The sequence below is a fragment of the Hippoglossus hippoglossus genome, chromosome 10 (assembly GCF_009819705.1).
Source record: "Hippoglossus hippoglossus isolate fHipHip1 chromosome 10, fHipHip1.pri, whole genome shotgun sequence".
NCBI classification, from domain to species: Eukaryota; Metazoa; Chordata; class Actinopteri; order Pleuronectiformes; family Pleuronectidae; genus Hippoglossus; species Hippoglossus hippoglossus.
In genome coordinates this window covers 15223927-15239800 of record NC_047160.1, presented here as the reverse complement: position 1 = coordinate 15239800, position 15874 = coordinate 15223927, and the positions used below count along the sequence as shown (strand labels likewise).

Here is a 15874-nt window from a genome sequence, read left to right as displayed (position 1 = left end):
TGTCTTTTATCTCAACTTTTATCTAGACTTGTTTGGCAAAAATCCTAAAATCATTGGCTAATATAGCCTATAACTTCACACCGTTATCGACTCACACACACTGTAGCCAGAGCAGTCTGGTTTTCAGTTGAGCCACAGCCACAGCTGCAGTTTCAATCCCTGATGCCATTGTTTCCTCTCTTAAATCGACCTCTCAAAACCGTACGATACCAATGATGGTCAAATCCTAATCCACAAACTACATTCAATAGGTCCATATAATGAAGTCATGCTTAAGTGGTTTCACCTTAGAGGGAGAATTCAGACTGTTGTTGATGATGGTCGAACAATCAGATAAGGGTTGCCACAGGGGTCTGTGCTAGGTCTGCTGCTTTGTAAATTATATGTAAATAACATAGTTCTCAGTTCTTTTGCTGATAATACAATTTGATATGCCCCAGACCAGGCCCTGGATCCAGCACAGCCAAGACCCTGTCTCTGCCTTTGTTGACTTTCATTAGCTACTAGTTTTAAGTTCACAAATATATAGAAAACACATATATGGATTTAATAACCTCCACCCGATCGGATTCTGTAGATGGGTAAAGCCACATAATGAAGAGGGGAGAAATCTATACCAATGACCACAGGTTCATCTGTGTGACTGTGTGTCTACCATCCATTGTTGTGCTTGTGAAATTTTTGAGTAGTGGCAGCTGTTTAATTCAGAAAACCAAACCCATATGGAAACATTCGTGTCACAATTAGAATAATTAGCTTCTTGAATCTAAAAGGGTGCACAAGAGCACATATGTCAGCTACACAGTGTCTGAACAGTCTTACTCAATGCTCAGACTTCTTTCAGTCATTTTATATGGGCTTAGGTTTTCTGAAATTATAAGTGGCATTAAAGAAATAGTTCAACTTTGGGGGAAATATGCTTATTTGCTCTCTTGCATGAGCAGATTTCTACATCACTTTCATGTCAAGTTGTTGAGTATGACGCCACAGCCAGAAGCCTCCCCTGGTTACCTGGCAAGCTATGAAGTGACAACGAGACAGTAACAGGGAGTTACTGTCACCTGCCAAGAAATAGTTGAGCATATAATCCTGTTTAAAACCCCAAAACTGTCGTTTTTAAACCCAGGTCTTTGCAAAGATTATCATATTAATTTGTGAACTTTAGAAGGTAGACGTTGGCTCCTTGTTTCCTATAGCTGTTTCCAATCTTTCCAATCGAGATAAGCTCGTATGCTGCTGGCTGCAGCGGTTTGCTTACTGTACGGAGGTTAAAGTGGTATCAGCCCTCTAATGCTCAGAAAGTACAAGTGATAATAAGTGAATTTCCCAAAATGCTCAAGTATTATTTCCAGGAAAACAACTGTAAACAAATATTATTAGAGACCTGCAAAACTGATCAAATTCTGAATTGATAAAACAGACACAGGCACCCACAGTCTTCAGTTAGATCGTATTACATCAGGAATCATGGCCCCAAAAATATCATGAAAACAATGCTAATAATTGTACTGAGGATTATGGGACAACATTTGGATATCTGTGTTTGAAATGTGCACTGATACTTGTTGCATCTTTAAAATATGCTGTTATTGGCATTACTGCTGGAGACTGCATATCATTTTCATGCTTTTGAAAAGCTTTAGTGTCAGAAAGGTTTCATTAATTGCAAAGTATTGTTGGATTTGTTTAGATGCCACATTAACTCTCAGTGACAGGAAGCCTCAACCCATGCCCTGACTTTCATTCCCCACATTTGATTTTCCCACATGAAACAGAACTTTGTGAGGCTATTATCACACTGTTTTAACAATATTTGATGTTTTAGCGTAATGAGAGGATGACGCGCAGAGGGATGGGGAGACAGAGGGGTGATAATGAGATGGTAATGAGACAGATGAGCTCCAACACAACTCTGGTCCCTCAGGTGAGCCCTTCTCATTAACTTGTCTGGAGACAGGGAACAGAATGACAAGCAGAAAAGCTGAATGACGAACACAAAGGTGGCAGAAAGAGGGAGGAAAGGACAGATAGGAACGAACAGAGGATTAGGAAAATAATGCAGCGACACGTGGGAAGACAAAGGGGGGAAAATGAGCAAAGAGACGGATATTGTAATGTTATCAGACCATTGTTTCCTACTGGTTCAATTACATGATTATGCTTTCTACTGTAATGATCTGAACTATAAACATAATAGTGTGCAATGACAAAGAAACCCGCTAATTCTCTATAAATATTCATTAAAATGAAATCATTGTCCTTGTATGCACTTTAAACTGATCAGTAAATGAAATGTAAAAACTGTTGAGAGAAGGAATATTATGATAGAAAACTCTCTAGAAAATTTGAACAATAGACTATAGATGACTAATTTTACAGTAAACATTACTATTATTATCCTTTTTAGGTTTTCTGCTGTCTGTAAGAACAAGGGATGTCCATATTTTCATTGCCACAAACAGAAAACAAAGGAGTGTGGACAGTTGAAGACAAAGTTTGTGGTGTAGACCTTTATCAAAAAAATTAAAAATAAGGTCCATCTTCAATGTTTGAATTAATAATAATAATAATAATAATAATAATAATAACTTTATTTGTATAGCACTTATCTAAACATGGTTAAAAAGTGCTTCCCAAAATACATGGCAAAAAACACTGAATGAGTAAAGATATAATTAATTAAGTACAGGAAGTCTGTGTTATCGGCTTATCTTTAATAGTTCAATTGTCCCTCCCTTATCTAACTTCTTTCCTTTAGGAGTGGTTGATTATTTACTATTTAATTGTTAATAGAAGTCCAGCAAAATCATATTGTGATATGAATGTGTTATCCTCAATATATCCTCAATGAAGCCAACTGATGTGGAACACAGGTTTCATTTTAGTTTTTTAAGCCCCAGATATAGAATTTTAGCCACAGATACAAAGATGGTGGTGTGTGTGTGTGTGTTGGGGTGTGTGACTATTATACGTCAAAGCTGTCATAGACCTCAGATCCAGCCACTTCAAACAACATCAATAACTATTACACACATGAGCAACTAAAATGAATCTTCACACGCACACACGAAACACACCAACACCCTATCTTATTGTTTTTCACAGCCAGTATTATGATGGAAGCGGGTTTCGATTGAGCGGCTGCAGTATATGGTATGCAATCGTTTTTTCTCCATAGAAGTGCACAAAAATCTCATATTTTCCATCAAGTGTCCCACTGCACAATTCTTATTTCACCACAACCTGAGGAAAGATTGCCTCGGTAGAAAGGTAGTTCAGGAGAATAATAAAAAGCTGGACGCATGCTGAGAAATCCATTCAAGACGAGAGTCTAGTGACTCAGTTAAATTATTGGCAGGAATCAGTTGAAACGTTGGCAAAGATGGATTGACATTTTCATTCAGCTCTATTTCCCTATTCAGCATAAAACTCAGAGAAAAAGCCATAAAGAATACAATGGGAGGTGATGATACCAGAATTGTAATTACATCGAAGGTGATGAAATGATTTAAATCTGCTAACGTACCAAAATTCCAAAAAAGTAGTGTGTGTGTGTGTGTGTGTGTGTGTGTGTGTGTGTGTGTGTGTGTGTGTGTGTGTGTCATAAGGAAGGTTATTCCTTTTAAACAGAGAGTAAAGTGTAGTAGATTTAAAAAAGTTAAATATCTGCCAACATGCACAGAAAGACACAGAGACCACCTCACCTTGAACTCTGTCTCGATGTTGGCCAGTCTTGCCAGTTCATTGCTGAGCTCAAGAGCAGTCAGCACAGGGTCTTCACTGCTGAGCGACAGGTAAGCTGCACTGGCGAGGCCTTTGTAAGCATTCATCCTGGAGCGCGAGTGACTGAACGAGTCTTGCTTCTGTTTCTCAAAACATTCTGAACACTTACAGAAGTAGTCGTGTGGCCTTTCGATGCGTGCCCCCTTCATCAGAAGGATGTGGACGATCTCGTACTCCTGGCAGTGAGCAGCCAGGATGACGGGGGTGACATCATGCGAAAAACGCGTTCCATCCTCGTCGTAAGCATAAAAGTCATCATCCCGCATCTCCTGCTCCAGGGGGCTCAGAGCCAGCCGGAGACCTCCACCGAAGGCTGGGTTGGCGAGAATGGCTTCGACGATTCGAACATAACCCTTAGAGATGGCCAAAAGCAGGCCGTCCCCGATCCTAGCCAGCCCGTCCTTCTTTAACAGCAGCTCGGTCACTTCTAGGTGCTCGTTGCCCACTGCCAGCTGCAAAGCATTCTGGCCCATGTAGTCAACACAATTGAAGTTTAGCGTTTTGGATTCTTCCAGCATTTTGCGGACCACCGGAATGTTTCCATATTCAGCAGCCTCCAGAAAACGTTCTTCTTCTGCAGTGAGGGGCGAGCCGCGTTCATTGAACATGTAGGCCGGGCCTCGTATTGCTTGGCGACGCCCCTTCTCCCTCACCGTGGTGTGGCGGCGATGCATGGCTTCCACCCTGGTAGTGACATGAGGCAAAAGAACAAGGATTAAATTGATGGAGATGGAGAGAAACACACCTGAGATTAAATACAAGGGCAGATGAAAAAGGGAGTGATGCAGGACAGAGGACAAGACAGTATCATTAGTTTTATGTGTGACAAGGCAAACAAAGTCGTCAGTGGCCCACAGGAAGCAGAGCTTAACACAGACTTCCCCTCTGACCTCAGAGACACCAACACATCTGTCATCTACACCTGTCAATTTTCAGATCTTTCCATATCAATGAATCAATACGAGGGTCAAAGCGCACTGCGGGGCCATCTCAGGTCAACAGCTCTGATTGGCAAGGGAGCGATGAAGCCGTCACCTTTAATTGCTCTGGCATGACAAACGTACACTTTTAGTCAGTGGTCATAAAAGAGTCTTCTTGTGCAATGGTTGGATCTGTCTTCATCTATCATTGCATACATGCACAGAGACATGCACATGCATCTCTTACTATGTACAATATGTCATCATTTGATTTTCTTCACGAGTGGAGGCCCTATTTTTACACCCCATCACATCCCAGCAGGACAGAGAGGGTAAAAATCTTCCGCACCAATAGGGACTTGTAAAATATAACTAGCTGCATCTTCCTCAGAGCCCCCGGTAATCACAGCTGTTACCGCAAAATACATCCATTTAGAAACACAAAGACCCCTCCTGATGTCTGCATCTGCTGCTTGGTCTGACCTTCTGACCCCCACAATACAAGAAAGGCTATTTTTTCTCCAAAGCTGGACAAATTTAATGACAATGTGGGTGCAGAGCAAAAAGTGCTGGGTATGAGTGAGCTCTGAAATGACAAGCAGGAGTCTTGGTGTTTGGTGGAAAGGCCCAGAACAGTTTAATTTCCCACAATGCAATAACCAATTCAAACTGGCTGATTCAATTCATAAAATGCTAAAATGATATCAATCGACTCAGACTCTTACTGAGTGGACTAAAAGGGATCAAAGCTAATTGCCAAATTGGAAAACTTTAGAATAATAATTGGTTATTTTGTCCATACAAAAGACGGCCCAAAGGTTCTCAATGCAATTCTGCACTTTTGTGTCATTTAAATTGGTGCAGTGACCTCACACACAACAGGAGGTCAAATCTCATCATAAAACCTGCCATCAAAATAGAAAAACAGGTGAGGTCATTTATAATTCAGGCTATTTTTTTGCATTTGTGTGTGTGTGTATGTGTGTGCATAGAAGGCTGAACATTGGACATTGAATCGAAAAGATTAAAATGGAAACCTGTTCATAGTGAAAATATTCCCTGGGGTTGTTGTGGAATCGAGACGATGAAGAAAGCCCTCTGGTAGAGTGTGAATCAGTGTGCAAGTTTGTGTGCAAGTGTGTGAGAGAGAGAAAGTATGTTTGTAAGTGTGCTATTAGAAGGTCTGTGGCTCTTGATTTTCAATCTACACAATCAGCTGTGTTTGCCTTTGGCTGCCAATCAATGGTCTCTCTCTCTCTCTCTCTCTCTCTCTCTCTCTCTCTCTCTCTCTCTCTCTCTCTCTCTCTCTCTCTCTCTCTCTCTCTCTCTCTCTCTCTCTCTCTCTCTCTCTCTCTCTCTCTCTCTCTCTCTCTCTCTCTCTCTCTCTCTCTCTCCTCTCTCTCTCTCTCTCTCTCTCTCTCTCTCTCTCTCTCTCTCTCTCTCTCTCTCTCTCTCTGTAAGCAAAGCAGCTTTGTAAGCATCTGAAGGATTTGTTATAAATGAGGGGACAGTCTGGCTGCCAGCCCACTTAGATAACCATATAGTCAGGTAATGAATTGCCATCTCCCATCTCCCTCTATCTTCCTCTCCATCCATCTCTGACTGTTTGTGATTCTGATTTGAAATAGAATTTACCCACATCATTTCTGTGAGGAATTACAGTCACAGCGACAGGAGGAAGGAGACACAATGGAGATGGATAGATAGAGTTTGTGTGAGTGGGAGAAAGAGAGACAACGTGATGACCGAGAAGAGATATGAATGAGAGAGGGAGTGGTTGTGTATTTGTATGTCTGCTTATATAGTGTGAGTGATTTTCCATCACATAGGACACACAAACCTTAAGGACTCATAACATTATCATTGTTTCACCAGACTGTATTTCCCATACGGGTGTAGAAGAACACTATATATCATGCAGCAGCTAGAATAGCCCCAACTACAAAATACAACTACACAACAATCCATCCCATCCCACTAGAGTCTTTTCTCCTGTGTGTTGACTCTAAGTCCAGTATTGACCCACATTTAACCCCTCCTAAAAACATGACAAAATATATCTGGGCCTTTCGTTTGGTATGATTAACTGACTTTGACTGGAGAATGAGTCACTGAAGCTGCAATGGATTGTAGAGATAGCTCTTCTCACATTTCCTTTATAAATACTGTTTATTTATTATTTGAAGGATTTTACTATGATATATGCAACATTCTTTAGCCCCTGAACCACACTGCTGCAGTTGTTGCTCAGTCTACACAGCTCTCGTGCTCTTGATGGTGCATCCAAGTCAGCGGCTGCTGCAGATCAGTCAGAGAGCCTGTCTGAGCGAGCAGCTCCTTCTCCTATTAACAACAAAACTGTCAGAAAAAAGAGACGGCATCTTGAATCACTGCTATACTGGTGATTCCAACTGCAATTTGATCTCCAACACACTGTTGCAGAATCCTTCCTGCGTCCGGGCCAAGGTTCTTAAGCTGTGGTTCTTTATCATAAGGTGCATGCATGCGTACAATGTGAAAAAGCCTCTTGTTGAGAGAGGCCGCTCCTCTGAGAAACACAAAGGTGTTCCTACTTCAGTTGACTGAGATAGTTGAGTTAAATTTGTGTCAAGGTGCTTTGGAGAACCACAATGTCTGACACACAATCGGCTACTTGTACAATGTAAGCGTTATTAACTTGAGCTATGCAAATGGGATATCAATCCTATAGTACAATGTACTGATTCTATTGTCAATCTGAAATGAAATGGCAGTAGAGAAATGCTTCTTCTAGAGGCTGAAATAGGTGCAATAACAATTTCATTCCATTCAATGAATATGAAAAAATAGAAATTGCTCATTAAATGTTTTTGTGATGAACTTATTACTCCAGATGCACTGAAAATGTAATAAAAATGTAAACAAAATACTCAGAATATACTGAATATCCCATTACATCTGTAAGTTTACTTTTTCACTGCTGTAATTTGCAATCTGTTTATGCACTCAAGCAGATGTGGCTATTTACTGGTAAACCTGACAAAAAGAACAGCGGAAGAATCAAATTTGGAGGATAACGAGTGAAAGACAAGTTTTCCCTCAGCAGGAATATTTACAGAGACTAATGAGTTAGTACTTTATCAGTGCGCAGGCACAAGCAGAATACTTGAAAGACATACACTCTGAGCTCTCCCTCTGTATCCAGTCCACACACACACATTCAGACACTGTCAAGCAGTAAATTGCCAATTTTTAAGATCAAAGCTTTAGATGCTCACCATATCTCGCTGTTAATGAGAAACAGGCACGTTCACCCTCTCTTACCCCCTCTTTTACACCGGCCCAGCATTTAGCCTGGTCAGGCTTCACTGAGAGCACATGCTGCTTTTCCATACAAAGCTCAACGCTGGTGTATCAAAGAGACAGACTGGGGAACATCAAAGCCCCAGCACTGAGGCCTGCCATCCTCAATATCTGATCCATCTATCCATTGCTACATGAATTTCCATTAAGTCTCGTAATCTATGTCTGATTTTGTCTCTAAGGATGTTTCCTGCAATGGTCTGCGTTCACCAAATTAACAGTGAGCACTTATCTCACATAAGAGATTATATAGGGGAAAAAATGGCTGAGAGATTCCCAGTGAGGGATTTTCTGAATGGCTGTGTGTGTGTGTGTGATGAGTCTGACATTGTGGGGATGTACTATGCAAGCCGGTTTCTCGCTAACACACAAAAACCAGACACACAATCCCCGTTGAGTCCTGCTAATGCATTCATGCACCGGAACCAATCAGAAGGCTGCCTCTCCACACAGAGAGGACATGGGGGCTGTAGTAGCAAACCCCTGAAGACACATTCATTTATTCAGGCTGGCACACCTGAACAGAAGGACATGAGGAAAATAGCCCCAGACAAACTAAACACAACGTTCATGATACAAATATTGCATTTTATAAGTTATTATAGAATGTGCGGTACAAAATATTGCATTTCATAGGTTATAATAGACATTTCTGATACAGATAGTGAAGTTATAGGGGCAACCCAAGTTAATTTATGACTCAGTTAATGTTGATGTGTCTAATATGAAAGCTCCAAGTGAGGGTCACCAGTACAGTTGCCTCACTGGTAGAAAGGTGTACAGTCCAGTGAATGGCTCAGTAAAAACCCTGCTGGCTCTACTCTCCTCTCTCCAGAAGTGGCCTCGACTTGTTGACATCCCAGGTGGATTATTTGCTCCTGCTTCTCTCCACCTGCAGAACAGTTTTCCATTTCCCTAAGTGCAATGGCCTATTTGCACAACTGCACATTGCAGATTGAATTACACGAACCACACAAGGCCGAGGAACAGTCACTTTACTGGTGATGTCTCTGTATGGGTGAATGGAAGTTATTGTAGAAAAGGAGGACTCACGTTTGCCGGCTCTCGGAGTTGAGCTCGGTGTCTATGTGCTCCACTATGTGGTGGTTCCCGTGGTCCGGCGGCTCCGGGCTCCGCTGGGGTCTCGGCCCGCGGTGCTGCAAGTGCTCAGCGGTCGCGGCGCCTCGTCCTCTCCACTTGGGAACGGGGTCATCGTGGCGGTCGTACACCGCGTCCACCGGCACATCCCGCCGCGAGGGGAACGGTGAGCCGGAATCCCCGGTGCGCTCGCGGAACTTTGGCGGCGTAAAACGTGGGGAGTCCTCGGGGTCCCGGTTCTCTGGAGACGGGTGAAGACACTCCGGGGAGGCGAGGTACGGCGGGTCCGTGTCGTCCAGCAGCGGGGAGGCTGAGGAGAAGAAGTCCAGGGGCCGCTGAGGGGACGGAGACCGGCGGGGGAGACACAGAGACGGGGATGGAGAGTCGGAGATGTGCGCTCTCTCGCCGCCGTCGCTTTCTTCTCCCTCGTCAGACATGGCGAGAGTTCGACAACAGCATACACTTGGAATTGCCCGCCGCTAAGTGACCGACATTGGACGCTGTTTGTCAAAGTTTCCGACCGCACAAGTTTCTCCCGACGAGCCGAGCCTCCACCTTCTCGCCAGCGTGCCCGCGCCAATTAGAGAGCAGAGCGAGTGCGCGCCCAGGGAGCCAGCCCTTTACAAAATGGAAGGGAACGTGCGAGTGGCAGCAGCATCACAAGACAAGCTCAACTTACACACTGCACACACCTAAAAGGGAATATTTGTTATATTAACCCTTGTTACAGGTTTAAGACGTCTAACTCTGATATTCCCGAATATTTAAAATGCTCCTGTACTTTTAAAATTTGGCTTTAATGCGCAGTTCACACGTTTTAGCTCATAAGAGAAGAAAGACTGAAAAATACAACACAAAGTGACGAGCAAGTAAAAACTGTAATCATAGATCCATAGTAGAAAAATGTAGACGAGGGGCAAGAGATAGCGAAAGAAGGAGAGAGAATAACGCTGAGTTATAGAATAGGAGGTTAGGTTAGGAAGTGAGGGGGTTAACATGCCCATCAGTTGTTGGCCAATTACTGGTACTGACATAATCTTGTTATTGCTTCAGAGAACAGACATGTAACACTAACAGTAGACTACATCTAATCCCACTGGTGGGTTGATCTGAGGACATAGTGTACATCGACTCTAACTTCTTATAGGTGAGCACAAACCTGAGCATAAAGCATCATGTGGTTTCTGTCTTATGAAGATATGAAGAGAAAGAATATCCAGCGTGTAAATGTAACTCTGTTAGTGTGTGTAAATGTGTGTGTGTGTTTGGTTCTGTAATTAGAGGCAGAGACCCATTAGTCACGATGGAGACTTCCTGCACCCCCATACAGACAATAACCAGTCCTGACCCAGCGCTTTGATCCTCTCCTTGTATTTATGCATCTAACACATGCACACACAAATGCACACACACACACACACACACACACACACACACACACACACACACACACACACACACACACACACACACACACACACACACAGATGTCAAAAGATCAAATAAACACACATCAGACATGACTCACAAGTTTTCACTGTAGTTAATGTTTGGGTTGAAAAAAGTGACCGAAACTATCTAGAATGAAGCCTGTAGCTTGTCCCATACAATTGGGACATTTGAATAAAATAATAAAACAAATAAATCTCTTAACAACATCAGTGCAAAAAAAAATATATATATTCTCTATATGTTACAAAAATAGAGGAAGTAGGGTCGGGTACTGAACTTATACCTTAAAGAGGACCGACCATACTGACCATGGACAACATGGAAGCTTCCCACAAGTGAAGCCAAATCATCTTGAGCCCCCTGGTGGCTGGCTGCAACCCCACCTCCTCCATGTTAGCGGATGCAACATGAACCAAACTATGTCAAATACATTTTTCTAAAAGATTGCTCTTGTCATTGTAGGTAGTTCTTATCACACTGATTTATATTATCCAGCAAGTTTGTTTTTAATTAGTTAATTGATGCTATAAAACAGGATGCACATGATGATTGACAGCTGAGGCTGGCCTTCGATTGGTCAAGTTCATGTATTGGTGGGACATAGATAACGCAGCTCCACTCCATGATCATTAAAGATGCCGGCAGGGGTACCAGAAGTTTGTCTTCAGTAGAGACACATCATCCATCTTCATATGGTAGCCTATCGACTGAGTTAAGCTGGTACTACCGAGTACTGATTGCCTTCAAATTAAGGTGTGAAACAAATGTGAACAGTTCCCAAATCTAACATGAAGACGAACCTGTAAGATCGTGTTCAGCAGTTGACCTCCACCCAGAATTTGATATGCTTTAGACTAACACTTCTTACCTGGCTCACTGTAGTGGCTTGAAATTGCACACCCAAATGACAAAGTTCCTCTCCGGGAAGTGCTCTAAGAAGAAAAAGGTAAATCCAATTACTTTAAAGTAGATTCAGAAAGTTTGGGGCCCATAAAAGGTTTTATATGTCAGATGTTTCACATATTCCCACATTGGAGTAATGAGGTTAAAAGGAAAATCTAGTAAAGAAGTCCTGCGAGATTAATTACACAAATGAAAAGAGAATCTTTCAGTGATATTGTAGAGGTGGTACAAGCTACGACTCGAGACTGTGGGTGCAGTTTAAAAAAGAAACAAAAAAACACTGGCTTGGTAGCAAGTGATCTATATGCTCTACACATGCTGACCTTGGATAGAACACCTAAGGGGTAATACATTATCGTTGCTTATATTCCATCCTAATCCATCTGAAGTCTGCCCCTACCAATATTACAGAGATTACTGAGAATTGGGAAAAGCTGTGAACCACGTATCATGAAGTCCTGAGTGAATGTCAAGAGGCACTGAGAGGCTGTGTGTGTGTGTGTGTGTGTGTGTGTGTGTGTGTGTGTGTGTGTGTGTGTGTGTGTGTGTGTGTGTGTGTGTGTGTGTGTGTGTGTGTGTGTGTGTGTGTGTATTATATTTTGATTCATTTAGCCAGAAAGCGTTGTTCTAAGCGTATTTGTGTGACCGTAGTATCAAAAAACTTAATCAAGACCATTTTTCTATCGACAACCAGTTGTAGTAATAGCAATAGTTTTTAAATTGCCATAGTAAAAAGCTTGAAGGGAGCTTGTGTCTAAAAAATGAAGTCACAACCACCTGGAGCCCAAGGCGCACGATCATCCTACTTCACATAAATGAGACATTGCAGATTTGAACAACTAATAAATAGGTCAGACTCCTTTCAGGGGAAGTTATTACAGGATATTAAAAACAGTGGAGACACTTGTTCGGCTATTCAAAAGAGTAATTCAGTTGTAGAGTAGATTGACAGTCTGTAGAGCACATACCAGCTCCAAGGCAAAACAATCATAAACATGATCGTCTATTTCTTATGGGACACATATACAAGATAAAGGAAGTGGTTTGAGAAGCTAAATGATTTATGGATCATTTAACATAGTTCAAAACAGTAGACATAACAACTCATGTTATATATTTGACTAGATGTGTATCTGCACAAGCAAAATAAACATATAAAATATGCAGTTGGATTCGCACCAAACTGTACATGCTCATAAATAACAGGCTGCTAAATAAGCCTGTTTTTGTTATTTTATCAAAATCCAGGCATCAGTCCCCGAAAAACTGATACAAATGTTGAAACATGCCCAATGTTGAAGAAAATGATAAAAAAAAAGTTCCTGGATCCGCACCTTAACCCACCAGGTAGGAGTTTCTGTGATATCCTGGTAAAAATATAACTGACAGCCGATAAATAACTGGCAACAACCTGCTGGTATGGAGAGGTTTGTCACATTCCTGATTTCACGTACAATATAAATGTTCATGTTAAGATGCTTTATCCATAGTATGTTTAAGAAAGACGCACAAAGACAGACAGTAATGAAAGTTAGGCAGGAGATGATGGATTGAATTACATCTTGTTCGGAACAAAGGCCAAGTCGCATCACATTGAACACCACTCCCATGTAACAGCCCAAACATGAAAATGATCTTCTCTCACTCTACATATTAAAACATGTGGCCCCCTTCATGACACCGCCATAAATCAGAACCTGTCACACCTGACAGCACAAACATAGAACCAGAGGTCTGCTATTATCTCTGAGTCCCTTTCCCTTCTCCATATGGACCAGACCCAACGGATTGGGCTTAACAGCTGAACGTACACTTGAAACATCTGCTGCCTTTTCGAATCGACTAAGGCTTGGCTAAGGGCTCAACTGTTTCCATCAATGACCTCCCCCCCATCTGTGCCATCACAAGCTATCCACAGCATCTGGTAGAAAACCCAGCAACTCTCCGATGAACTCAGTCCCTCAAGTCTGATGAACGAGCTGTTCAGATGCTTCACTTTAGCGACTATCACTAACAGAGGAAACCGAGTAAGACGGCTCCCCTCATACCCACGTACCTGGCACTACATTTCAAGCTGCTTGCCCAAATTTGTGGCATCCAGACAATGCCCATCGAAAAGAAGTGGCAGTCCATGAAGCCCTGAGCTTTTTTTGGCTTAAAAGGGAAAAGCTGCAAACCCTCTGTCACAGCAGGTTCACAAAGTCCTTATTAACTTCTCCCCTTAAGGTATGAACGGAACAGCAGGTCTCCGCCACAGAGAGTCCAAGTATTCAAATGGATCTCCAACGTTGCCCCATCAAGTTTGGCAGCCTAATCTATGGCAGCTTTCTACCAGCTGCTATAAAACTGAGTTATATTGTTAGATAGCAAGGAAACAAATGAACAAAGGGGAACCCACGAGTTAAAGTGCACCACGCAAATCCAGAAACACACACAGCTCAATCAGGTGACAGTATAATCGTACACATTCAAGCTCATAATATATACACACCTACAGCATATTGACAGATGTCGTATTCACATGACACACACAAATGGTTTCCTATATAAACTCTTAATTTAATATGAATCTAATCCGAGAAATTTATCTCATTTTCAGAACAAAGGGTTTTGAGACTGTAGAGCAGGGTTTGCATCCTGCGCCCAACATGTTGTGAGGTGAAGGTGATTTTATGAAATATTCAAGGCATCCAATCTTGTATTTTGAGTCAGCACTGACATCCTCAATATTTATGCCTTTCCCTTTACATACTTTGAGTCGCTACATATCAAAACATTTATCCCGTCAGCAAAGGGTAGTGTCGGGGAATACGAATGAAATATGTTGACAGCGTCAGTTTTGCAAAGGCATTCAGTTTTTGCTGATGTTCAATATAAACATTTCAATGTTTGTGTTGAACAGAAACATAATTTAGGCTCCTTTATGCCTCCCACCAAAATGATTTATTCATGCAAATTGGATGCATGTGATTAAAGTAATAGAATTTTTTTTTCAAAGGAATCTATTCAGTCAGCTTTTTGCTTTCAGTATCTTGAGGAGTTTGAACCAAATCTTGGGCGAGTGGACACATTTCTTTGTGGAAAATGGCTTTTGTAAAAAGATGGGAATAACAGTGATTAGAACCGGTTTGACCATTATCAGACCTCTCTGATCAAGATGTGTCAGTAATTGAATGAAGCTAAAAAGTGGTGAAATCACCGTCCATCATGTGTAAACAAGGCCCCGTAGCAACCAGTCTTCAGGTCCTATTGACTTCAGCAAGCCAATCAGTGTTAACGTGCCAGACAAGGAAGGGCACCAAAGCTGATCCCTCACACCCTCCATCGACTTGTGATAATTTTATAGGTCACTTGATCAATGACATGTCATGTGATCAATTGTTGCAGCACTCCCCCTGAGAATTGCAGAAGGTAGTGGTGTTTCCCTACAGATTTGTGCTGAGATCCTTCACAGCTGAGACTGTAATAACGGGCTGATATTGGAGTCAATACATACTCCATGCATATTTTATCGGTGCAGAGCAATGGGAGAGGCACTGCAGTGTTTAAAAGTTTTATTATGTCTGCTTGCTGGGGTTTGATGAATGACTTGTGACAGAGCATTTAATGAGGTATTCTGCCAACTGGCGTTTATTAAAGATATCAGACACTTTGTGTGTGTGTGTGTGTGTGTGTGTGTGTGTGTGTGTGTGTGTGTGTGTGTGTGTGTGTGTGTGTGTGTGTAGGTGTCTGAACCACAGACCCTTATTATGTGCACACAAATGCACAAGCATAATTACAGGTGCCCATACAACATAAGCATTTACAGCAATTATATATCATCAAAACGAAGGCTATGCACATCTAGCACACCGACATGTACATATATTTACAACCTAATGAGCATTACTAATATTAACCTTTTATGCAAATAACAAAGTTTAATCCATACTTTTCTCAGCTTGCCTCAGTGCATCCAATCCATGCCCACCTTGACCCATGACTCGAAGTCATTAGAGAAAGTGATGGCAAGTGTTTCTTGTTCAGCGTGTTTGGCTGTGCGTGTGTGTGTGCGTGTGTGTGTGTGTGTGTGTGTGTGTGTGTGTGTGTGTGTGTGTGTGTGTGTGTGTGTGTGTGTGTGTGTGTGTGTGTGTATTTGTGTGTGTGTATTTGTGTGTGCGATTGTGTGTGGGTCAGAGCTAAATTCAGCAGATTGGAAAATTCTAAGAAAAAACAAAGAGTGAAATTGAACCCCCTCAAACATGGTGTCGTTGCTTGTTGTGAATTTAAATTTGGCCCACTAACTTCTGCCCCCAGAAGGCCGAAAGACAAAATGACAACCATTGCTCTTCCCCTGAGTAAATCAATATTTGCTCAGGTGTGCCCCACATTCTCTG

General features: G+C 42.0%; 1 protein-coding gene across 2 annotated transcripts in view; it reads right to left on the bottom strand.

The window, feature by feature from the left end:
* trpc7b (transient receptor potential cation channel, subfamily C, member 7b) overlaps positions 1–9748 on the bottom strand; it is a 46662-nt gene extending 36914 nt beyond the window's left edge. For both annotated transcript variants that reach the window (XM_034598403.1, XM_034598404.1), the window contains exons 1-2: positions 9099–9748; positions 3705–4467 (exon numbers count right to left, since the gene is read on the bottom strand). In XM_034598403.1, the coding sequence (XP_034454294.1) occupies positions 3705–4467; positions 9099–9580 (1245 nt within the window). In that variant the 5' untranslated portion in view covers positions 9581–9748. The remainder of the gene's footprint in view (positions 1–3704; positions 4468–9098) is intronic.
* Between the last annotated feature and the right edge of the window lie 6126 nt (positions 9749–15874).